Source organism: Daldinia loculata, assembly GCF_022478755.1.
Source record: "Daldinia loculata strain CBS 113971 unplaced genomic scaffold F4817scaffold_2, whole genome shotgun sequence".
NCBI classification, from domain to species: domain Eukaryota; kingdom Fungi; phylum Ascomycota; class Sordariomycetes; order Xylariales; family Hypoxylaceae; genus Daldinia; species Daldinia loculata.
Window position 1 is genome coordinate 470,524 of NW_026054856.1, and position 24,717 is coordinate 495,240.

Genomic DNA, 24,717 nt, shown 5'->3' on the forward strand with positions numbered 1-24,717 from the left:
TAATCTGCCAGGCGTCGGAGAAGGGGAGCCACCGGCGTCATATCCGCTAAAATAGAACCATGGTATTGCAAAATATGGATTACAGAACAACGTCATCGCAAGTAAACAAGCATTCTTCATGGATAGCCAATCCCCATATTCACGTGCTCACTCGACTAATTACCAATTCGGTCGTTCATACGGGGGGGGGCGACGGGCTAAGATCTACCTTTCACTACGTAAGCTCGGTACGAGATGGGGGATGGATGGGGTTGCGATGGAGAATACCGAAAAACCATAGTAAAAAGTACCTAACCTAGGCATTTGCCCGGGTTTGGATCCTGGCCGGAGGTGACGTCATGATTCGCACACGGGTGCCGGCCGGTCAAGATGGGACCCCTGCCAAGACTTTTAGTACCTAATCTTTTGATGATTACCTAAGCGCGAACCGCATTATGAACAAAGGACGGGTTAGGGCTGAATCATCCAACTTACCCCTTATACATAGGTTCCGTACTAGGCATGTAGATCGCACCGCCACCCAGCCACCACAGCCGTATTATGTATGTATGAGGTAAGGCATACAATGAAACCTCGCTATAACGAATTTAAAAAAATTACGAGTCTACATTCTCTATAGCGAGGATTCGTTTTAAAGCAGGTAAGTGTATAAGCCACATTATTACCTAAAATGGTAAAGTGCATTAATTCGGTATTTTACAAAATATGGAACCTTACCTTAGGAGGTTTCGACCCAGCCACATGATTTTAAGCCACAGGGTGAGCCACAGAAAGCTACAGAAGGCTTTCGGGTCACAGATGGAATTGGAATAGTCAGTACCTACCTGTAACCTACCTCCTACTGTAAGTGCCTATCACGCTTCGTTCACCTGTTAGTTGAAAATTGTAAAACAGCGATGTGTGTGTGGAATAGTCTTGATACATAATTCCGAGCGAATAATCGAAGATTGATTTTTGTAAAATTCATTTTCATTCGTAGGAATAATAACGAATCGACCGATGAATGTCGGGTGTGGCGTCATTAAAGCTGTAAAGTTGTAGCTAAAGTTGTAGCTCAAGTTGTAGTTAAAGCTACGAAAATTATAGAAGCTTCTAGCCAATTCCCACAACTTCGCGCACCATCGTGAGACCTATCATCTACATCATACATCATACATCGTACTATCATACGTAATTGATTGTTTGTAGAAACGTCTGTGTTCTTCTAGATAGTTTTAGATCATTCCAAAAATCATCCCATCGCAATTCTATAGGCCTTTCGTGAAGATGGTAGAACATACTTATCTCATGACTTTTCAATTATTTAAGGAGCCTCAGACATCGTGATACTAGCTTCTCTCGTTCCTCAGATCAGACACAAATCAGAACAATCACACGCAAACAAACGAGCCTTTTATGAAATCTTTCACTCGCACTCTTACAACAAGAGTAAAGCCGCAAAGAATCATAAAGCCTAAATACCTTAAACCAATTAACACTACAATCTCACCTGCCAACAACTTCCACACTACTGCATCCAAAATGTCCGTGTTTGGACCTCGATTCTACTCTCCCGCCGAGCCCAACTTCACCGGCCTCTTCCGACTAATTGACGACTTCGACCGCTACGCCGGACAGAGCGAGAACGGCGCAGCTGCTCAACAAGCCGGTGGTCGTCATGGTCGTCACCTACCGACCTTCACTCCCAAGTTCGACTTGAAGGAGACCGAGAATCACTACGAACTCCAGGGAGAACTGCCTGGCATTGAGAAAGACCAAGTCAACATTGAGTTCACCGACCCGCAGACCATTGTTATCCGCGGCCGCGTTGAGCGCTCTTACACCTCCGGCACTCCCCCGGCCGGTCTCCTCGAGAAGGGTGAGTCGAAGGGCGCTATCGCCGACGCCCCTAAGGAACAGCACGAGAAGGCACCAAAGCCCACGGTTGAAGATGCTCCTGAGGGTGGTAGCACCGTCGCCGAGGCCAACAAGAATAAGGCGGCGGCCGAGCAGCCCAAGCAGCCCCAGGCTAAATACTGGGTCTCGGAGCGCAGCGTCGGTGAGTTCTCGCGAACCTTCCAGTTCCCGAGCCGCGTCGACACCGACAACGTCAGCGCCTCGCTTAACAACGGCATCCTGAGCGTCATAGTCCCCAAGGCTAAGAAGCCCGAGGGCCGCCGCGTAGTCATCAACTAAGCGGATTTACCTAATCTGATCCATTCCTTTCCTTGATACCTATTATTATAACTACCACTACTATATTACTACCGCCTTCAATTCTCCTCACGTTCTTTTCTTACTACACACGCTCCTTTCTCTAGTTCTTCATGAATACTACATCACGTAATCACGTCATCAGCACGGAGTTCTTGCACGGCATTGCGCGATGATAGATGAAAATCGATTGGGCCGGTCTGGCGTCTGACAATCATTCGGGAAATCAGGGGAAAAGTGGTTCGCGGAGGATTTGTGATTTTTGGTCGTTTCTATCGAGCTAATAAGTTGTTTCTGCGGAGGAAGGCGTCGCATTGTACTTGGGCTTATGGGTTATAATTGATGATAATATATCATTAATAAAAATTTATTAAAAAAAAAAAAGAAATATCCTTATCTTAAATTAAGATGCTTAGTGAAATAGTTATCTTTTGATGACTTTGGAGTGGAGTGAATTATGAATGATGGCGTGGAGTGTAAGCACTTTATTGATGGATGGTTACACATTATCCCGAGTTGATCCGTTGGTAATATAAGTTGTACATGGAGGAGTTCTATTAGAAAAATTAAATACTAGAGTATCTTGGAAGCTATTTGTGAGTCCTGTCCTTATAGACTTCTTACCCCTTTACAAGAGCTGCCAATAATTTAATATACATGCCAAGATGTTCTGAATAAAGCCTCATACCTAAATCTTAAGACCATTTACCTCAACACCGATAGGAGGCTTAATATAAATATTATGCCACGTGCGGGGATGACATGCATTAAGTGCTTTCAGCTGAGGCCTTGGCTGCTAGTCTAATATTGAACGAAAATGATGCATCGTTTATTCTCGCCTCCCAACAAAGTATCCCCCCTAGTATGTGCACAAAAGTCCGCCGCTATTCTGCTTTGAGATGTTCTATCGTCTCATACTACCGAGATATCGGTCATGAGGCGTAAACGCGAATTCCTTCTTGTGCCCGGCCCTTGGGTATTATAAGTAATAAAACTCCGAGAGGACCCCTCGGAGAAATGACTTTAACATTCGATTCCATCATGCAGTCAGACCGTTCCGATATGGAGCACCGCGCAGCTGACTCTTTGTCGTTTGCCCATCCCTTTCGTCCCACGCCCAAGGACGCCGAGGAGGTGCGCTCTATTCTAGAACATAAAGTACCGCCGGAACTTGCCATTCAGATAGTATCCCTTGGGTACAACCCATGGCTCGTGAAATGGAAAGTCCACGAGCAGGAGTACTACGCCGACTACACGAAACCTAATGCGGAACACTGTGTTGCGGGCTTATATCTCACCACCGAGTGCGTTCCCAACGATGGACGCAGAGCCATCCCACAACGCATCATCTTTCAGACGAGCGCAGCGTACCAAGGATATATAGCTCACGACGGAAAGGATGGCTTTCTCAACAGCCACACGCGGTTCGACGCCAGCATTCTACGCCCCCTATCTCCGAAAGTAGAGAGGAAGGGCCAGGATATGCCTCTTGAAGACGTCCTCCTGGATACTTGGTGGGATCCTATGTCTGCCGCGGACGTTCTGAGGGAGAAAGGGTGGGACTTTGTGGCGGCCAAGGACGGGCGTATTGAATGGCGAGTGTGCAACAATAGCGAGGCATACAGCGAGTACCAGGACTACAAGGTTGAATGGAGAAGGGGTATTCAGACAGAGGCTGAGGACGATGGGCCGATAGGGAAAGGCGAGGGGTTTTTGGAGCTGTTAGAGCCGGGGTTCATCGTCGTGCTTTGGGTCAGGACAGGGGTAAGTCCAATCTTGTGATACGATATTGTTGCTGAGCTTGATCGCTGACTTGTATCACGTGTAGCTAAGATGTTGGTGTAATAAGGTTCGAGCAGCGACTATTGAGATTGAATATGAGCTACCGTAGGGGGCTTGCGAGTACAATACCCAGTCTTATAAGGTTGTTAGTTCTGTTATTGTATCTTGATCCGGGGGATTCATGGTATTAGCGAAGTCATTCGATTATAGGTACCTAGGTATATTCGGAATTGGTCTTATTTCAATACTCATTAGCGGAGAAATGCGTTTATTTAAGCTTTAGGATGCATGATACCTTTTTTTTAAAACATAGTTCGAATAGTGCTATAGAACGGGTGACGATGCCCGAAGTAACCATGGAGGCATATATATATCCTTCTAGGAAAAACTACAGCTGATTATAGTTCGGCTAGATTTATTGCGGTTAAAGACACGACGATAATAGTCGAAATTCATACTACCTACCTATCTAATTAGAAGGGATTTATTCTAAGTCAACTCATTCCAATAACTCCTATGTAACACAGACCGTTCTTAGCTTACATGTGGACAGCCACATTAGTTACCTACCTTGAATAATGGCTTGTACATGATAGCCGGTCGAGTGATTTCGATGCATAGAAAATTACTATGAGAGTCTCTATACAACTAACTTATTATTCCTAGTTACTATTGTATGTGTTACTATGTTAAGTAACACTTCAACCCCCACCATGTCGCTACCCTCTTGAGATTCTACGTGGAATGGTATCGAAAGAGCGTATAAGCTGAATTATATGTCGGTATATGATAATGCCATATACGAGTCTCATTGATTATAATACGAAGGTTCTAATAGGTTCATACTTGCGGTTTGATACTGTATAATAGCTAATCTAGGACCAACTTGAAATTTGCCAAAACCTCTTTACGAAGCGTAGCTTAGGTTATCCTGAAGTAATCCTAACTATCTCCTCAGTACCAATAGCTAAACCGATCAAGAGCCGTATCTACTTTGATATATATTCTATGGCTTCCAGATAGCAGGGCCGGGCATGACGTATGAGTTGGCCTTGGGGCTGTTCCACTTGTCGAATTTGATACCCGGGTCGGTAGCCTTGTAGATACCAGGACTAAAGAAGTGAGATTAGTGATTTTGGTTTCAAGTAGAAAGAAAACGTAGCTTCAAGTGCAACTTACATCTTGACTAGGGGGCTAGGGGTTCCAGTTCCATCGCTGGCAATCTTGAGCTGAGCGCACTCCATGTAGAACTGCGCGCGGTCCTTGAACGCCTCGTGAAGGCCGATGTGCTCGACACGGACGAGATACTCGCCGGCGGGAATCTCCTTGGGGATGGTGAACTCGATACGGTCCTTCTGCCAAAGTGGCAGCCAGTAAGGCTGTAAACGTAGCCGACTTCATTGTCGAGGCTTATGGACGGGTACAGGGAGTTCGATCGGTTGGAGTCTTCACGTTCCACAACCGGTCTGAGGCGATGCCTCTTATGTATTTATAGATGTCCAAGACCTGGGGAATGTAGTACTTCTTGATCTGCCATGGCCTCCTACCACATGCTGTGGTTACCTATATTAGAACAGAGTCGCACTTCGGTTATCGCGCTTGCTCAAGACTTTAATGGAGGCTTTTCTCGGCTAAGACAGCGGGCGGGTTTTCTTACTAGATGCACCTATGAAATATCTTGCCGTAGATGAAAGTTGCCTTCTCCGTGCTGTCAAAAGATACAGGGCATATTAACCGTCTTGGTATACTTATTTATACCTGTTCATCAACTGCAGCCAATATCCCATCCAATGAGGCTGGACTTCGCAGCCTAAGCCGTAAATTTCGATTAGCTTTCTAAATCTTCTGACTTGTTTCCATTGGATAGCGATTTCTAAGATATACCCTTCCTTGTATATTTAGCTTGGCGCAGCTTGCTCATTGGGGGCCTTATATCAATTCTCGAATTAGCAAGGCCTTTCTGAGCGGCATTTGCCTCCATAGCCGAATACAGATACTGCAATTTGGCCATACACGGTTTTCCCAAGACTCTGGTAGAGAATTTGTAATTGATAGTTCGGCAATATCTCGTCAAGTAAGCGACGGCAATTGGTACGCGAGAGCTCAGTAGTAGCGGCCCAGTCATATTTCAACTGGCGAAGACTACAAAATCCCACTGCAAAACTCAGCAAGTAATTAAAGCTGGGCTCGTTGTATAAGTTGGACATAGCAAACTCTATACTTTACCCACCTACCTAAAGGTACCCAGGCAGTGTAACTAAATAATAAGGCAATTTGACAAGTAGTTAAACCCCTATGGGTTCATAGAACTCTATACGTTATTCAAGAGGTCGGAGTAGTTCGTAGGAAGCCTATATTGCGGCAGGGTTACCGAGCGTACCTCGATACGATAAATGTTACTCTATATTCTCTGAGTCGTCGTCAACTAGGGTGTCATCCTCATCCCTTAAATTAGATTGAAGTAATCCTGTGATAGATATTCCGTTAACACTTAATTACAAGGCACCTGAAAATAGAGTACTCGACGGAGATATTATTCTGGAAAGCGTGGGTCCATGCTACTTTACCTTGTCTTACTGAGTCCCGTGGGTCTTGACTCTGTTTACTACCGTCAATGCCGAAGAGCTCCGCCACGTCTTCAAGTGACCGGCCTCTTGTTTCAACTGCAAGTGGTTAGAAGATGCGTTGGGTGTATCATAATAGGGTCACGTACCAAGGGCATATCGTACGAAGATGAACGCAACGATACATATAATCGCAAACAGTATATAAAGACCGTAACCTGTGGCAGTCTCGATAGGGGGAGACACCTGGGCTACCACAAAATTCGAGATCCAAAGTGAGGCTGTACAAAGCGCATTTCCTTTAGCCTGGAGATGTTGATTAGCGAGGTCCCTAAGAAAACTTGTCTATATTAACTGAGATGGTGGCTCACGCGTAGGGACATCGGAAAAATTTCAGCTACGTATGTCCACGAACCGGAGCTCCAGCTCATATTGAAGAATGTAAAGAACATGTAAGTAAATATTACAATAGCATTATTTGCCGGACTGTGGGGGTAGTCTGCGGCATGCTTCTGTAGAACACAAATCCCAATAAGGGCAGAGATCATGCCTATTAAGCCGAATTGCAACCAAGTTTTTCGTCCAAAGCGGTCTAAATAGAAAATGGGTATCCACGAGCTAAGGAATAGTACCACACCAATCCCTCCAGTCGCTAGATTGGCCATGGTAGGGTCTGTTATTCCACCCTTCTTGAAGAGCGACGGCGCGTAATAGAAGATCCCATTAGTCCCTGTGGTTTGCTGGAACATTTGGATGCTGGTTCCTAATAGAGTGATTCTTAGGACTGGCCGCTTAAACATGTCTGACCAAGATGCCTGCGTAGTGACTTGCTCTTCGGACACGGTCTTCCGGATCTCGCTGATTTCGAGTTCTGCTGCTTCTGAACCATGTAGCCTTGAGAGAACTTCGAGAGCACATTCATATCTCTCTTCAGCTACAAGCCAACGAGGACTAGGAGGTACCCATGTCCAACATCCAATGGCAAGAATGATAGCGGGCACAACTTGAATAGCTAAAGGGATTCGCCACCAGTCGTCGGAGTTAAGGAAGTAGAAGGCGTAGACAATCCAAAACACGACCATTTCGCCAAAACAGAGGATCATTAATTCGATCCCGACTATCCTCCCGCGGAGCTCTGGAGGGGATATCTCCGAAATGTAGAGCGGAATACCTGCAGAATATGCGCCAACCCCCAGCCCGAGGATGAAACGTCCGATGCTCTAATACAATATTAGTTTAGAATTTGGAATAATGCATTCGATATGACATGAGCCTGTAGCATACAATCTGTGCGATGGTGTAGGATGCGGCCTGAAGTAGCGCACCGATGATAAAGACCGTGCTCGCCAAGGATATGGTCCTCTCACGACCGTAGGCATCTGTAAAAAAGCTAGTTGCCATGGCCCCAATAACACAACCGATGTTATATATGCTGACAACGAAGCCCACACTCCAATCGCTTGCAGGCTGCATCAGCTTCAGCCATCTCTCGTCGGCAATGATCATAGCCATGACCCCCTGGTTCCAACCGAAGAGGAAGCCTCCGATAGACACAAAGGCAGTGAGCGTGTACACATATCGGAGATCTGCCGGCTGTTCCCGGCCCGGCGTTACATTGCCGGCCGGTCGGATCGGCGTCGTCTGTTTAACGAGATGAATCATCGTTCGGCGCCGGGGATGCTGACTTTGAACCTAAGCTCCTTCACCAATATGTCGTTAAAGAATGGCAAATAATTAAAAGTGAATTACTAGGGTGCGATGGGCGAGTATACGTACCTAAGCCAGCACAAGTAAGGTCTAAATACAAAATAACGTTCTCACGGGCACTGGGGAATGTGGGGACAATTGCGGATGGACAGGGATGTCTGCTTTAGTTCCACAGGCCATAGCGGTCACGACTCACATGAGATACGATTAGCCCCTGAATCAGACTCAAGAGTGAGAATAGGAGGCACTTGATAGTTCATACTAGGTGCCCTAGCAAATAGCCTCTTAAACGAGGCAGTATATCGAGAAGACAAAAAGCCAATCCTAGCAAGAAACTAGGAGCTCTCTTCTTTCTTTAGTATCAAAGCAAATACTTTCTGTACAATCCGAATTATTCTAGTACAACTTGAAGAAATGAACGAGATTATATTGTTACTAAATAATGCCGTAAGTTGCGTAGGCATTGAACTTCGTTGATATAAATTAGGATATGCCCTTAAAAATATTGTGTGAGTGACTCATTTCGCATCAAGGTGAGGCTGATAACCTAAACTAACCCAAGGTAATCACCACAAGAGAAAAGAAAGAATATGATATACTTACCTAAGGTATTCAAACTAAACGAATTCTTTCTAGAACCATATTCGGCAGTGATGATTTAGTTGGTTTTTCTTCTGATTCCTTAGCTGAGCGAATATGAGAACTGGGGAGTTGAAATTCCATCTGCCCAACCACTTCGTACCCATCAGGATTGCTTCTCAATAGCTTACACACCCAAGCACAAATATTGTTATCGTCTTCATATAAGCCGAGTACAAGAGCCTTGAGCTTTTCGGCTTCGTGTAAGATTCCTTGAGCTGGATCGGTAATGATGTCTTCAGATATATCATCGTCTTGAAATATCTCAGCGCATGCATCCACGTCTTCACCATCCCGACTTCTCCAGGTAACGTTACGGTCGGTTGGAGAAGTTCGTATATTAGCACCAAAGGAACGAGGACTATTGAGGATGACTTCGAAAACCTCGGCTTTGATGTGAATAACCCGTGCGAAGTTGTAGTCTCTAGCCGAAAGGCCTTGTCGTTTGCCTAAACTTTCTAATGGCAAAAGCGTTTTTGTCTCATCTTCGACCCAAACTTCATTTTTGCTCGAAGCTAGCAGCAAAAGAACATCTCCAGAAGCCCAGTCAACAGGACCTGACCAACCAACCCAAGACCAACTAGGGAAGTCGGTATTTTGGCGTCGCTTCCCTTTTGTCACTTTCCAGGCCATTCCATTCATCAGTCGATCAGTTAAACTCCCCAGGACAAGTGTATATTTCTGTGTACTGTATTCCGCAGGAGGAATTGGCACTCCGTACAGGTGGAGCACGGGATACTTTTCCTCGGCCAAGCACCCAAGGATGCCTAAGAATCCGTTGAGATAATCATGGCTATAGGTTAGTTTCCTCCGCGAGTAATCTGATATGTATTCAAAAATCTCATATGGGTGATCTTGAACAGGGTTCAGAGTGAACAAGGCATCATTTAAGCCCATATTCTCATAATCGAACCATGATTCTCCAACATTATAATTCCGACATTCGAAATACGCTTCTTGGTCCGTAAAATATAGACGACGTCTGGATAGTAATACTTCCTGATAGGTCCAGCCCCTAGTCGCCCAGGTACTTTGGGTAATTATTCGACGAAAGCTGTCGGGAATACCAACAATTGTCCATTCCGAAGTGGCTCTCCTTGGTATGGCATTCTTCCTGATCTTGGAAACTCCCGGCAAACCGTAGTTAGGGTCCAGCCCAGCGACTGCTATGATTGTAAGAGCAGCTCGATTGTAGATAAGACCCATCTGCTCGATCTCGGCGTGCTTCTCAGCCGAGCGACTTTGGTCGATACAGTATCTGTCTACCCATAGATATCGTTGCCTAAGTCTCTTCGTAACTTCAATTGCGTCTCGAATAGTGGCCGGGGAGTCGTAAAGACCCTTAGATGGATCGTGCTCCTGCTGGCCCCAAACATAGCTAAGTGCGACATAGTTGTACGATGGTTGGGCTTCCACGACTGTCAATGCCTGACAATCGATCAGCTTACTCGGCCAATTTAGCTTGCGTCTCGGGGGCCTGCAGATTTCGGAGTGAGTAGGTAAGCCGGTACAGGTTGAGATACGATCCTCAATCAACCTATAATCAATATACCCATGAACTCCGGATACTTTTATTCCACCTTTTTGTATACGACCAATTTTGAGATTGAAATCCAACGAGTTGGTGCTCATGATCTCTGCAATCCGCCCAGTTTTATTGTTGAGAATTCGGTATGTGCTATACTCCTTCGAATCGAGTTTCAAGAGCACATAATTAGTCCGGAATGGGATAAATGGATCAAGGGGGGTTGTTGATCGATAACCAAGATACATAACCAACTCCAAGTCATTTGATGGTATTAAAACGGGAACTGTTTCAAGCATCCAGATGATTATGTGGCAGAGTGGGCAGGATATCTTGTTGGGTTGTAGGTGCTCGTTTCTTATATGGCATACACGTATCGGAGTGTGTATTTCAGTCGCTTTTGTCGCTGCAACGAATGCGGCGATATCCAATGAAGCGCACTTCGCACATAGAACACCGTTATTTTGGAGATCTGGTTCGGTTTCTTGTTCGGCAATTCGAGGTTTTGAGTATGAATTGTCTGCTCATCAGATTCGTCAGTAAGGCTCCTGTGTATGACTATGTGGGTAAATGTGGTGATATTGGGCTTAGTAACACTTTCTAAACCCTTTAATAAGTACCATTTTCTGTAGAATTACTGTCAGAGCCTAGTTGGAGATCCATAGTCAAAGGTGATACCCTGTGGAATGGCTTAGATTATGAGTTGCGTTAAGAGATTGATCGTGTCGGCTACCGCGTGTAGATATATGTTACCTTGCATCGACCTTTTCTAGGTGATACCTGGATAGCCTAATGTGGCTATACCTCTCACATAGCCACCTACGGAAAGCCGTGATGGCCTATGGACCTTTCTACCTTTACGCGCACTTTCATTTAGAGCAATTAAGTATCTGTTAATTCTTCCCCATCACTGATCCGCCCTGAAAGATACCTATTAATAGGCACCTACTTAATTTAAGATACTTCGGAACTTGTAATATAAAACGTAGGTTAGGAACTTATATATGAATGTCTTATTTTATCCTTGAAAGCCCATTCCAGTTTACATTAGCGCTATACATATAAAAATAAAATACTCTATTAAATTTAGCAGGCTAAGTCAAACTTAGGTGTCCCGTCGTCAATTGGAGTAAGAGCAAATGAAATATCAGTCTGTGCCGTGTTGGCATCCACTAATGTGTACCAGAAGGCGGTGCGTTGTCCGAAAAGCGCACAGCCAATCTGCGAGTAATAGGTCCTCGCGTTCTCAACAGAGGCGATGGCGTCTCGTTGCTGAGGGCCCACTACAATTCCCAGCGAATCAGTAAATGAGGGGCTTATTAAAGGTGGCTTGTAGGACGTGAAGACGGAAAGGTTTTGCCATTTTCCATTTGTCTAAAAGAGAAAGGGGGCGCGACTTACTGGTTGGCCAACCGGTCTCGGTGATAAATACAGGTTTACCTCCCGCCACGCCCTCTGTCCGTTGGACAGCAGACCAGAAGTTATCCGCAGCCTGCCCGATGGCGTTCGGCTTAGTAGTTTCGAAGTAAGGGAACGAGTTGTGCCCCAGGAAATCGACAGAGGAGATCACACCCGCATTCTCAGGAAGAACCCAAGCCGTCCTAATGATTCGCGTCGTGGGTTAGCAATAATTGCTCATAATTTATCGAACGGGGCCATGTAAAGTAAAACTTCAAACACTAAGTCTTAATACTCGGGGAAAGGGGGAAGCTGACCAGGTATCAACATGGCCAATCGGTTTGCCTTCTAAGGGGGTACCGCGCAGCCAGTCTCGCATCCAGCCGATATACCCTTCTATCTCCGCGCCGGTAGCACCGACGCCGGCATTATTGGCTTTGCCATCGGGGCTGCTCCGGTACAAGTCCTCAGAGCCGACGCTAATGCCAATGATGCGGTCGGTGAAGGCCGTGCCTAACCGGTTAGCAGCGGCAATAAGGGCGTTTAGTTCATTCTCATAAACATCGCGGCCGGCGCTAGCCCATAGGCCGGCGAGGATATGGGTGTCGGTGTCGATGGCAGCTTGAAATGCCGAGATGGGGTCCGCGGCCGTACCGCACTGGATCGACGTGTAAAGGCGCGCCGCGGTAAACTTGCCTTCCGTGCCGGGCAAGCCCCTAGCACGCTCGAAGAAGCCCCTGAAGTCATCGTATCCCCGGCACGACCCGTCGTTATTGGTCGATCCGTAGTTGAAGCCCTGGTAGGCTTGTGCGGCAGCAGTGGCGGCAAAGCCTAGGGTAGCGAGATGCTGTCGGAGCTGCATACTGTTTTATCTTCGACTCTTATGGAAATTATTTCACTTTAATCTAGTTAAGCAAGATGTGGTATGGTGCAATTTATAGGGCGAAGATCTTATGATTGTAGATTTTGAATGGTGTAGAGAAAGGGGATCGCTGGTATTTAAACTGACGATATGTATAACATAAACACCTTAGGTACATATTCTACATATACACGTAATACACGTGAAAATCTGACCATACAGTAATATCCCGAGTCTTCCAATTCAAGATGAAAATGAAGTATTCCTATTTGCAATCAAGTTGGGGATGACGACGAGTGAGGCTCGTATTTAAAGGGCCAAGAGATGCCCAGGCGAGCTAGAGTGCGCCGGTAGAGACGGTCGAAAACTTCCAATTGGGCGACATCGCGAATAGTTCCCGATGTAGCAATTGATTGACTGCCGTCAGTTGGTGAGCTGGACACCGCCGCGGAACTAGCACAGTCCAAGGGCTTGGTCACCGGCTTCCCCCCTTTTATGAGCGTCATGTACTTCGTAATGACCCCTATTTTGTTAGTATCATTCCCAATGAGAAAGTGTTCAACTAGCAGCGCATCTTAACTTTAACTTGACACAGCCACGCGTTGTTCTTCTTAACGCCGAAGATACAACATGTACAACCAGACCTTGCAGTATCCCAAGTCAGAGTTGAAGTCATGTACATAGCCGTAAAAGCGCGTGCTTTAATAACCCGACGTTCTACAGCAGCTACCTGTGAAACCCGATGACACGCATTCAGATATATGTATATAACGCATAGCTAAGAGATATATATCCCGAGATACACAGCATAGATGCTGCCGCACCTAAATGAACCGAACCACTACAAAAGTAGATGTATATAAACGAACTATACCAAGCACAATGTATAGCACCACCAAATTAATACCACATCCTCTAAGAATCCATACTCCCTCGCGGGCTCTCCAGCGGACTAACCGTCACCAGGCTTTCCGGCACCTCCGTATCACTATCCACCTCATCCACACCTATAGGCGAAACCATGTCATCGCGCTCCAGCCCGCCTTCACCAGCCGCGCTAGGCGCCGAGACGTAGCTAAGCCGTGGCAAATTATCTGCCCCTTCTCCTTCCCCGTCACTTCCGATCGGCGACACGGGCTCCGGGCCTACGGCGCTAATAGGCCTTGTAGTCGAAGTCGAAGGGTTGTTTACGGCACGATGCGGACTGATTCCATCGAGAACCCGACTCATGATCGGTGATACGGGAACGCGGCTTAGCCGCGGGCTTTGTAGTGCCGCTGTGGCACTGGTAGGCGTGGTACCTGTGCTCTCGAAGTCACGCGACGGTTTGAGCGGCGGGAGGGGGGTTACGGGTTTAGTGCCGGGGGGAGGCGGGGGAGGCGGGGGGCGGAACGGGAGGACAGGTATACGTGGCAGGCTTTTCTGCCGCCCGTCGCTAATTCCTCCGCTTTCCAGGCCGCGGGTTCCAAGCCGACTATCGCTAAGGCGCTTCATCAAGTTCGCGTCGACCGGATGCGAGCCCAGAGGGTTACCAAGCGGGCTAAGCGGCCAATTCGGCCTGGGGCTCTGGCGCGCTGCTGCTGATTTATACCTCCTGATACCTGGAGCGAAGGATGTGGCGGATAGGGGTATGGGCTTGGAGATGGAGATAGGGTTCTCTTGGATCATGGAAAGGGGTCGTAGGAAGCTTCTTCGGGTCGGTGGCCTCTCTGATCTCACTGCTGCTGCGGCTGTTGTCTGCCTTGGTTCCTTTTCTGGCGACGGTAAGATATCGGTCGAACTATCTGTACTCTTCACGGGGACCGATGGAGCGGTAGCAGCATTCTTTTTGGCCCGACGCCGACGGAATATTAGAGCGGCGATTATGGCGGATATGATAACGAAGGCGACAGAGCCGACTACAGCGCCTACTATAGCACCCGCGGATATCGAAGAACGAGATAGTGAGTCGCCCTCGGACTCGATCGTGATTTGGGTTGAATTAGAAGTGTCGGATGGGGAATCTGTTTCTGTTGTCGATGTATCCGATGTCATGGTTAACTCTGGTGGGAAAGGGTATAGGATCCCGAATCCCTGCGATGTTTGGCATTCAATGTGTCTAAATGTTTCCTGAGGGTTGTCGTCATTATCGAACCAATAAGTGTAGCAGGACGGATGTGTGCTTGGGCTATTATTGAAATGGTCAGTACAATTGGTCTAGTAATATTGTTATGAAGTGGGAATATTGCTCGCTTCAAACTAACCAGCATAGTGTCTGTGGTCCACATTCAGCTACGTGGAGGGCTTTCCCATAGTCGATGCAGTCCGTGTAGATCGTAGAGGCACAGTCGTCAGCGCCCGGAAAGCAACAACCACGATAGCCCTCTACGTTGGTACACTCATATCCGAATTCACAAGTGACTTTCAATCATTTAGGTTAGCGATCCCAATCATCTCTTGATGCTCGGTGTTTAGTTGCCAATCGAGGGGAAGGGAAACTCACTCGTGCTGGCGGTGGTGAAACCGCAAGTGTCGACCCCTAACACGAAATCGGTCGTGCCTGGAACGCTCACAGCGGTGAGCGACGCTGGCTGCCCCCCAGGCCGTACCCCATAAGGGTTGAAAGTCTGGGTTGGGATGCTGATTAGCGGCATGTCGGATTGCCAGAGTTGATGGTAGTCATCATCGAACTCATCACTCATATCTAGTGAAGTATTAGGAAACGAAGCAGTTCTAAGAATTAGAATATCCGCAAGAATGTGGGATACGGCTCGGACTCGATAAGGGGAAACTTTCTTTCGAGCAAACCTCATTGTCCTCAAATACAGGGGCGAATGTCCGCGGTGTATCCCACGACCATCTGCTCTTTGTGTTTGCTTTTACGAAACATCAAATCACTTCGCAAAGACACGTGTATAAAATAAAGAATTACGTGTATCATTAACAATGACTGAGGTGATACGTTTCCGTTTCACCGATAGTCGAGAAATGCCCATAGGGCACCACAACTACCCACCCCTTAGCGAACTGGATTTTATCTATATCGACGAAAATACGTCTAAACTACTTAACTCCTTCCCCGGCCACTATATATAGAATGTTAGAACCAAATACCATATATATATATATAACATAGGAAGGGCAGAGACTGATGTTTTTCGTCTCAAGGCTTGAGAGAACATACCGAGAACATTGTGTTGGATTCGCATGAAGATCCGAGTCCCGCGTTATCTATCCAGGCTGGTTCCCAATAGAAGATTCCGTTACCATTCTTTACTCCGGATACCACCGCTGCGACTTTCTTCATGAAGGTAGTTTGGCCGTCTGCTGAAAATGGTATACTCTCAAGGTCGCTCGGGAACGAGTAGGCGGGAGACTTGCAAGAGGTAGGCCAGTTGGTCTCGGCCACAACAATCTCCTTACCCCATGTATTTGCCATGTTATCAAGACTTGTCTTAAGGTTCGAAAGCGTTGCAGACGGGTTGCTATTTGGTTGGTTAGGGACCATAATCCTAGGTACTATTTGCCTATGTTACGGGATACCTACTAGAACGGATAATAGGAAACTCCCATCATATCGAAGTCCGATGTCTTCAATGGTCCGGCCTTTAAGGTAGATTCGTACCAATTCTTCTGGGTGTTCGAATCCCACCCATTGTCGAGATGGATCATGATACGGGGCTTAGGAGACAGCTTGCTGTCCTTGACTCCCCATGCGGCCGAGTGTAGTAGCTGAGCAACGTTGTAAAAGTTCTTTGTGGAGCCCGTTGGGAGCAGGAGACCTGACGTGATCTCATTACCGATCGAGATGATGGTAGGTGATATGCTCGCTGCAGCAAATTGGTTCGACACATCCAACGTGTAGTTATACAGTTTCCAAGCAAGATCGTCAATGTTCGTGGGCCATCCTGAAGGAATTGCTTGATGCCCTGGATCGGTCCATCTGCATTAAGGAGGATGTCAATAATTTGCGGTCTTGATACTGGATTTGGAGTGGATGCTTTGGGGTCTTAGCATCCTTATTGAGGCTCGGCCTAATGAGTGCTCTATTTGACTTACGTATCACTATAATGAAAATCCACGTAAACGCCGAGTCCAGCGACTTTTGCCCGCTTTGCCAATTTTAAATTGTAGTCTACGTTGTAATTGCCATCGCGAGGATTAACCCAGACTCTCTGCCGTACGGTGTTGACACCAGATTCCTTTAAGATATTTTCGAGGGGCTGGGTGCTTCCACTTGTAGTGGTATAAGATATCCCAGCTTTCTCCTCAACTATAACCGAAGACCAGTCGACGCCTTTGTACTTGAGTGCAGCTTGCACTGAAGTGAGCGACGAGAAAGCTAGGAAGAGAGAAGCTAACATTCTGCTCATAAAATAGATAAAATAGCGGTGACAGCTAAGACAATTATCTTCGCAGACGATTATGCGTTTTTCATGGGAACAGCTCCCCTTAATATTTTTTAACAAGTGGCTTCAGTCAACTCACAGTGATGTAGGCCCCTCTTAATGGGCGATTCAAGACGGAGACCCATAAGCAGGGTCCGGTAGAATCTAACCCGAATCAAGACCAATCCGAGATTGAGATGCCGAACGCCTATAAGGCCGTTACTCTATATGAAAGTGCCCTATAGATATTCACTAACTAATGGATGCTAAAAGACTTATAAGCTGTTGAGTTATGCGATAGTATCCCCCCGGGGGGAATGGTACACTAATTTTCCGTCATGATGCTGAGCTAGCCACGATAGGTGCGGAGATGAGAACTAAACAAGCTAATCGGAACGAATCTTTTCCGAGGTCAACTCAACTGATTGGTTGGGTTCTAGCAATGGCTGTCTTATGTGATGGTAGAAGTAAACAGTACAGAGATGCAGGTGTCAAATCTGGGGAAAGGTTCTAGAATGATAATTGCCAAGACATGATCGTAGGTACCTTACAGACTGCTGTCGCCAGGAACCGGGCTGCCAAGGATTTAGACACTCTAAGTAAGAGGTAAGCTAATCATCTACCTAAGTAAAATTTATAGGTGAGATGACAGCCACGGAGTATCCAATACAGACTAGACACTGAACACTTATCCGGGTCTTGGTTCGTAATGTAAGTAATTTCGGAGCGATGAAAGATAGAAATATACTGCTCTTTAGCGAAAAGTCATAGACACGTCAAACTGGTTTGCGCCAACCGCAATGACGAATACTACTATGTACTGTCGTAGTATCCGATTATTTTGTTTGTTTTGTAAAAGTCGACGGATAGCGGATGTATCCGCTCTCACAGACCATATCGGCCCCATGTGGAGATTCTGAAGTAGGCATTCATCTGCACTTTCAGTTGATCGCTGATCATTGATCACTTGATCACTGACCATTGATCGCTATGATTGGCGTTAGGTTCTACTCGCGTATCGAAGCTTCGGCGCTAAACCACTTGGGATCGACAAAGCACGGTGAGCTAGCTGACTAGGTGGCCGACGTAGCAAAAAGCTTAATCGGGCTGTCGGCGTTTGTACCGTTCGTACTTCTCTAGTAATTCGCTAGCACGCCGAGACCCGGCAAAGTTTACAGACAGCAAATTCTTGACGCTCTGATCGGTTAACCAGGCAATTATGGAACCATCTAAGAGAGTTGCCAATTCCACTTAATTTCGGATCTAAATCCCCTCAATTAGTATGTAAGATAGTAATAGTAGTATCTAGCGCCGTCGAGCACAGAGCATTGCGGATAGCCGGGAGAAAAGGTCAACGAAGCGTTTCATGTCTGTTCCAAGAGGTAGGATTAAGAGACAAGCTATTGGTCACGTATGGCCGCGATTGATTTGGAACATATTCCCTTCTAGCGACGATAAAAACGTGTGGCCTTCGAGGGTGAGGCTTCTTCATAGGAATTTCATAGTAAAAACCACCCCGAACTAATAAGTTAAAGAAGAAAACTGAAGCCAATATGCCAAAGTCTTTCGCGTCAAGATATTTACCCAGGAGATACGTGCTGAGGGTCAATCAAAATAGGATGTTAACGGTGGATTGACGACGGATGAGCCGAGTGGCAACCGAGCATCGATACCCTTGCTGGCGGATAATATCAAGCTACATAAGGTATGCATTTACATAGGTCCTTGGGTTTCAATAATCCTCGGCTCGGCATTGGCATTGGCATTGGCGTGGTTTTACTAAGCAAAGAAAAATGAGAGGCGGGAAAAGAGTGTATTACGGATGTCTTCCATCGAGGCGTACAAATACCTTTCTAAATAAAATGGCAAAGTTGTAAAAGTTGGAATAGACTATTTGCTTATGGTTCTTATCTCATCCTCATTTGTACATGGGTTGTACGGGTTGTACCTGACTAAATACCTTCGGAGTAACCTCCATTCCAAAGCACCTCCTTAAGAGGCACCTAAGGCGTACCTACTAGTTACATGTAGAGATCCTGTCCAATCCCGTCTGCATAAACCCCGCATGCTTTACTCCAAATATTTCAACGCGGCGATACGAAGAAGAAGCTGCATTGCTGTCGTAGACGCTTACCGCATAAGGATAGACCGATACCTTACTTTCTTCGTAATGGATCTGAATTAAACATAGCTTCGTACGAAGTACTCTGGATAGGAAATAAGATGGGGATTATAAAGTCAATTTCGGCAAGATGACGTGAATTATTTATCACACGTAATTCTTAATTGGAGACTGAGCCTGTCGGACAAATCTTCGCAGTTATGAAAAGTAATAGCAAGAAACAACGCCGATGATTTAAAGTGGGTTAGCCGGATAGAGAAAGAGTTAGAAGGCTAGCGGACTGCTAATTGGCTTAATATTTTTTCAACCTTCCCTATCTAGGGTAAGCTTACCAGTAAAACTTGATTCTTGGCGTTCCAAATTTCTGGCCTGATATGGCACTAGCGAAGACACTAAGTACTCTCGGCAAGCGGCACCAATGCTCCAGCAACGCCAGTGAGTTCCAAAGGAAAATATCCTTGTACGAATAGTGAAAGATGATTGGTTAAATTAGGGTCTGTTATCGTGAGCTTCATCGGTCAAATGCGTATTCCATTTGTCTCTATGGTCTCTTTTTTTCTTTCCGGCCGTCCAGACTTTTTTTTTCTTCATACCTACCCAGCTATCCGAAGAGGGACCTCATCAAACGAATACTAAACATCCTAACATTCTACGGACAATACTTCCCTGTTCACCCCCCGGCCAATAAATTCAGGTACAACCCATACATCAACACACCATCTCCGTCTTATTACGTACCCCATCCCGACTTGTATCGCACTTCATCCTACAGCTCTCCAATTCTTCTTCCATCTTCTCCTTCAATCTATAGTCAAATCATCTCTTCTTACCTTCTTACCTACCTAATCCAATCCACATTTCACAAAACTTTACTCTCAATAAGATATTTACTTATCTGCAGATTTTGGTTCGAATAACAGTCAATTCGGCATCCATCAGTTATAAACGCCGTCCAATCGCAAACATGATCAACACACGCGCCGCCGCTGTGGTGCTCTCCGCCCTCACCCTCGTCTCTGCCCAAGCAAATTCCAACTCAACCTTTAAGATCGATCCCACTGAAGTTGACATCTCCGATCGCGGTAAGTTCTCGTTAAGTCGCGATGTTGGTGCCTGATACTGATCATTCTCCGAAGTCAATTGGTGTCAAGGGCAGCAAGACAGTTGCGGCACGCTTTGCGGATCAGTAGTACAGAACGCATGTTCGGTGGTGAGTTTCTAGCAGCTAGTGTTAGTATCCAGCTAAGCGCATAGCTAATAAAGGTGTAGGATACTCTGGATTTCCAGTGCGTTTGCCAGGGCGGCAATGAGCCGGATATGAACGACTTCATGAACACGGTGCCTTGGGTAGGAGTTTTCCTCCATTTACTTGGGCAGTTTTTACTGCTGCTACCTAAGAAGGTATACTGACTGTTCCTCTCCGTAGTTCGTTTGCGAAAGACTTCAGAGTGACTGCATCACACAAACCGAGAACAACGCTGCCGGCCAAAAGAACTGTACATCGACGTTTGGTGACAAATGTGGCACAGAAGACGTGGACAAGCACCAGGGAGAGGGTAGCGTGAGCACAACTAGCAGTTCAAGTGCAGCTCCTAGTGGAACCGCTACTGCCGCCAGCTCTGCCGCTCCGAGTTCATCTTCCTCCGAGGCTGCCGCCGTCCCAACCAATATTCAATATCTTGGAAATGGTGCCGCCGCTGTGGCTCTCGGCATGTTCGCCTACATGCTCTAGGAACGAATATAGGCGCAAGTTTCAAGGTTGCCAAATTCGACAGCATGCATAGTTATTGATATGGAATAATTATTTTGGTGGCCGCCGTTCCTTTCCCGTACATTTTGATTTAGCAGCACTCCCCCCTATACCCAAGTCATGTTGCACGTGACAACCCTAATTCACGAGGAGACGATTCGAGTATTGATGAGCAAGCATACGTCGATGGAAATTAATGTTTGAGGAAGCTGTTGAGAGTATAGTACTGGCATTAGCCACGCCGCGACTCTGGTTAGTAAGGCTAATAAAAACTTTGAGCTGGTAGCTATAGCAGAGACAGAACAATAAAATCCATCAAATGGTGCCATTGGCTCTTTGACAAACCGACCGGCCCGAGTATGAAATTTGATATTTGTCTAATGGATTGTTTCACCCCCTTTGTTTTGGTCTAAAAGGTAAGGTGCACACACACAACGGTATTGTTTTTTCTTTCATGGAAAAATAATATATTGGTTCCCAACCCGGCCCGTATCTACAAACTCCTTTCGGGAGTGACTTGATGTAATGGTTAACTATTTCATACCGAGCAGCGAGCATAAATGATATCGAAGGCCCATCGAAGGCCCAACAAAAGCGTCAATAGGTTACCCGAATATTTATAGGATAGATCGCCTGGAGCGGTATTGTATTCAACATATCAAACTTAGAGATGGCGAGCTTCAATGAATTCACCGTACCAGTAGGCACTTGTCATTCATTCGGTATAGAATTAGAATTCCTGGTAGCTTATTTGCCAAATGATGCGCCCGATCCGAATGAAACCGAAGCTCACTTGCTTCCCCCTCTACTACGAGTCGATACTTCTAACTACAAAGCTACGACGGAAATCAGGGAAAGTATTCGCGCTACTCTTAGGGCAAATGGGGTTCCTGTTTCTGAAACTGGGACTGGTTTCGTTTCATTTACAGGCGAGACTAGGGATGAGTCGGCTTATCGACTTCGTGGAAAAAACAAATGGAACGTCGCCCTAGATGGTAGTCTCGGGGAAACGTTCATGGATAATTATAAGTGGCAAGCTATCGAAATCCAAAGCCCAGCGTTATGGGCAACGGACGAATCGTTTAAGGAGATTGAGTACGTTACCAACGTCCTCACTTATAACTACCGCCTCCGCGTCAATCCGACATGTGGTTTCCATGTTCACATCGGGAACGGATCAGATTTCTTCACAGGTGAATCAATCAGGAGACTAGGTATGTTCCTCTGGGCTGCTGATCCTACTATCTCACGTCTGCACCCCCCGTGGCGCAGAGTTCACTCATATTCCGCGAGTGTTCGCTACCATAGCCGGCTAGCCACTGAAGGAATTACGATAAAAGATGTCCGAAAGGAGTTCGAATCGTGGTTGTCGACCGATGACCCCATAGCAATAACTAAATTTTCAGATACTACTAGGGAGGAGGTGGCATTCGGCAGCGCGGAGAGATGGGAGGCATACGCAAAGTGGCGCAATCGTGTAGGTCCGTTTATGACATTAAGAGACGATATCGGTAGTGCACCGACGGAAGACTCATCAGACCAACCTCCCAGCGACTCGGAACCTTCCCTTCTACCATCATGGGAAGCAGTGGAGGCTATAGGGCGTCACCTACGCGAACAGGAAAGGCAGAAAGATGTACCCCCTGAGGATCATACACTACATAGGAATATAGGTTGGATTCGTTGGGATGCGTTGCAGGATACTAAAGTCATCGAACATGTTTATTCCCTCTGTAAAGACCAGTTCGGAACCACAAACCCCACTGGACTTGACACCATCGACCAGATACGGCTTGTGGTTCTCGCACAATCTGCCTTTATGTATGGTAAGAGGATCAATGAGATAGATGACGCGCAATTTTACCAAGTTATACTAGCGAGCGCGCCATATTTCGAAGCTGCGCGTTTCGGTTGGCAATACGATTCAATTGCTAAAAATTTCACCCTAGCATCGTCTAACATTGGCCCCATACTCTCGAAGCCGAGACCGAAGAAGGAAGAGCGGATCGACTCGCCCTATATCCTCAGAAAGTGGCAAAATATAGTCGAGCTAATGGAACCGGATGAAAGTGACGACCATCCTAGCTTCTCTGAATACAACGAAGCCATACAAACAAACGAGGGTATCTCGAATCTCTTCGAGAAATTTAGACCCCGCGCCGACTCGCCAGATTCCCAGTATCAACACGACATGCCGTCACCGCCCCTTCTTGATTTTAGCCCTACATCGTCTGCTACCACTATCTCTTTATCATCTTCCCCTATTGCCTCTGATCCACGGTCCAGCCCTCTCGATCCCAACCCGGAGCCCCTACCCAAAAGCCCATCTTCTGATGGGTCATCTAACGATTCGCCACCTGTGCTACTAAGAGGGTTTTCCGATATATCCTATCGCAATAATCTAGATATCGACGTACCATCCAGTCCTTTCCCCCCCTACGTCGAGCACGAGCCTGAGGATGAGTCCCGGCCACAGAAGATGCGCCCCCACGATGTAAATAATCTCACAGCCCTCTACCAGTCCGAAGTCGACAAGTACGCCTTCATCCCCGACGCAATGTGGGACCGCATCGGCTGGGTTCCGTCAATATTAAACCCCCTCCCGGACCCAGCCGGCGAGTACGCAAAAAGGGACCCTATTTTTTCCAACGCGTACATGTACGAAGACTCGCCAGCAATAAAGGCGCATCCTATTACTTCGGGGATTCAAGGCATCGCCAACCTCGCGGCCTGCGATTCGGCCATGGCCGTCGCGACGCTGCTCGAGGGCCCCTTCGGCCGCCGGCTCAATTACAACTTCAAGAACTACTCGGCGCCGGTGTTAAGAGACGAAAGGGAAGACAGGTTCAGGTCGGCGAACCCGCGCACGATCGAGTTCCGCGAGGCGGCGGGGACGCTCGACGCGAAGTGGATTTCGACGTGGGCGCGCATCACGGCGGGGCTTGTGCGGTTCGCACGACGCGCGAGCCCCGTTGATTTTCTAGTTGTCTTAGACAAGCTTATGGAGCAAGAGGACCGCGATGTCGCTATAAAGGCGGCTAAGGCTAATGGTACTTACGATCCTGCAGATCACGACGAAGAGGATAGGTATGATGTTTGCGACTTGCTCGAGGACATCGGGTTGTTCTGTGATGCCGCTTTAATTCGGAAGCGAGAAGAGGAGTTTGGCCCGCCCAGGTGAGGAGGTATATACCTATAAGCTGAATATTATCCGAATCTCTGAGTGGGTAGCCTTTGCTTGGTAAGTCGTTGTCCTTGACTCGAGGTAAAGTTGGTCTAAAGTATGTAGGTTAGTGCTTTCACCATTTCCAGCCTTGTTGTATTTTTTTAGTATGGATATGATAAATCTCGCATATGTTAGACTTAAATTGAATTTACATTTATTATATATGAACTATATACAGTAGCCATTTATTAAAAATAGTCTTGTCGCATAGTGAGTTGTGAATTAAAAGAGCCTTGAAAACTTTGTTTAGTTCATATTTACCCCTATTTAACCCTAACCTCCCTCACGCTCGCTTTAGAACATCATTCTATATAGCGGCTTAGTAGGTTTATTTACATAGAACCCCGGTCTATCCAATAATTAATCCGAAGTCGGGGGTGGGAGGTCGTTTACTAGAACTTACCGAATTCGTCCAGCTACTGGCAAACTGGCCAATAGGGGTTGAGCTATTATAGGGTCACAAACATACCAGTCATGTTGCACAACCCACCCCCTTTTTACCTTTCCACTACTATCAGTCTTACTCTATCATAGTAATTATAAAAGAGGCCTGAGTATGATAATTATAAAATCGACGTCTCT

The 24,717-nt window shown here is 46.5% G+C and overlaps 9 protein-coding genes across 9 annotated transcripts; 4 read left to right on the forward strand and 5 right to left on the reverse strand.

Moving 5' to 3' along the window:
* Positions 1-1,104: 1,104 nt before the first annotated feature.
* F4817DRAFT_323623 (HSP20-like chaperone) lies at positions 1,105-2,574 on the forward strand. The gene has a single exon (XM_049301531.1). It carries the CDS (start codon positions 1,396-1,398, stop codon positions 2,173-2,175), a length of 780 nt encoding a protein of 259 aa, XP_049163517.1. The 5' UTR covers positions 1,105-1,395; the 3' UTR covers positions 2,176-2,574.
* Positions 2,575-2,825: 251 nt separating this feature from the next.
* On the forward strand, positions 2,826-4,310 carry F4817DRAFT_323625 (uncharacterized protein). Its single transcript, XM_049301532.1, has 2 exons — positions 2,826-3,957; positions 4,022-4,310. Exons 1-2 carry the CDS (start codon positions 3,211-3,213, stop codon positions 4,082-4,084), a joined length of 810 nt encoding a protein of 269 aa, XP_049163518.1. The 5' UTR covers positions 2,826-3,210; the 3' UTR covers positions 4,085-4,310.
* Positions 4,311-6,273: 1,963 nt separating this feature from the next.
* F4817DRAFT_81319 (putative sugar transporter) lies at positions 6,274-8,362 on the reverse strand. The gene is made up of 5 exons (XM_049307919.1): positions 7,824-8,362; positions 6,911-7,759; positions 6,689-6,845; positions 6,543-6,638; positions 6,274-6,442 (listed from the first exon to the last, which is right to left on the reverse strand). The coding sequence occupies exons 1-5, from the start codon at positions 8,199-8,201 to the stop codon at positions 6,372-6,374; spliced, it is 1,551 nt and encodes a 516-aa protein (XP_049163519.1). The 5' UTR covers positions 8,202-8,362; the 3' UTR covers positions 6,274-6,371.
* A 56-nt stretch (positions 8,363-8,418) lies between these two features.
* On the reverse strand, positions 8,419-11,284 carry F4817DRAFT_81342 (HET-domain-containing protein). Its single transcript, XM_049307920.1, has 2 exons — positions 11,031-11,284; positions 8,419-10,930 (listed from the first exon to the last, which is right to left on the reverse strand). Exons 1-2 carry the CDS (start codon positions 11,071-11,073, stop codon positions 8,859-8,861), a joined length of 2,115 nt encoding a protein of 704 aa, XP_049163520.1. The 5' UTR covers positions 11,074-11,284; the 3' UTR covers positions 8,419-8,858.
* F4817DRAFT_323633 (glycoside hydrolase family 17 protein) lies at positions 11,283-12,900 on the reverse strand. The gene is made up of 3 exons (XM_049301533.1): positions 12,126-12,900; positions 11,812-12,011; positions 11,283-11,693 (listed from the first exon to the last, which is right to left on the reverse strand). The coding sequence occupies exons 1-3, from the start codon at positions 12,668-12,670 to the stop codon at positions 11,497-11,499; spliced, it is 942 nt and encodes a 313-aa protein (XP_049163521.1). The 5' UTR covers positions 12,671-12,900; the 3' UTR covers positions 11,283-11,496.
* Positions 12,901-13,419: 519 nt separating this feature from the next.
* On the reverse strand, positions 13,420-15,351 carry F4817DRAFT_364744 (uncharacterized protein; the record flags this gene model as incomplete). The annotated part of the gene is made up of 3 exons (XM_049306787.1): positions 13,420-14,837; positions 14,914-15,070; positions 15,153-15,351. The coding sequence occupies 3 exons, from the start codon at positions 15,349-15,351 to the stop codon at positions 13,586-13,588; spliced, it is 1,608 nt and encodes a 535-aa protein (XP_049163522.1). The 3' UTR covers positions 13,420-13,585.
* A 200-nt stretch (positions 15,352-15,551) lies between these two features.
* On the reverse strand, positions 15,552-17,388 carry F4817DRAFT_323641 (glycoside hydrolase family 53 protein). The gene is made up of 4 exons (XM_049301534.1): positions 16,709-17,388; positions 16,197-16,592; positions 15,834-16,134; positions 15,552-15,735 (listed from the first exon to the last, which is right to left on the reverse strand). Exons 1-4 carry the CDS (start codon positions 17,020-17,022, stop codon positions 15,688-15,690), a joined length of 1,059 nt encoding a protein of 352 aa, XP_049163523.1. The 5' UTR covers positions 17,023-17,388; the 3' UTR covers positions 15,552-15,687.
* Positions 17,389-19,645: 2,257 nt separating this feature from the next.
* F4817DRAFT_323643 (uncharacterized protein) lies at positions 19,646-21,304 on the forward strand. The gene is made up of 5 exons (XM_049301535.1): positions 19,646-19,853; positions 20,061-20,241; positions 20,296-20,369; positions 20,429-20,506; positions 20,586-21,304. The coding sequence occupies exons 2-5, from the start codon at positions 20,124-20,126 to the stop codon at positions 20,889-20,891; spliced, it is 576 nt and encodes a 191-aa protein (XP_049163524.1). The 5' UTR covers positions 19,646-19,853; positions 20,061-20,123; the 3' UTR covers positions 20,892-21,304.
* Positions 21,261-24,090, forward strand: F4817DRAFT_364748 (putative amidoligase enzyme-domain-containing protein; the record flags this gene model as incomplete). Its single annotated transcript, XM_049306788.1, has 1 exon — positions 21,261-24,090. Exon 1 carries the CDS (start codon positions 21,580-21,582, stop codon positions 24,088-24,090), a length of 2,511 nt encoding a protein of 836 aa, XP_049163525.1. The 5' UTR covers positions 21,261-21,579.
* Between the last annotated feature and the right edge of the window lie 627 nt (positions 24,091-24,717).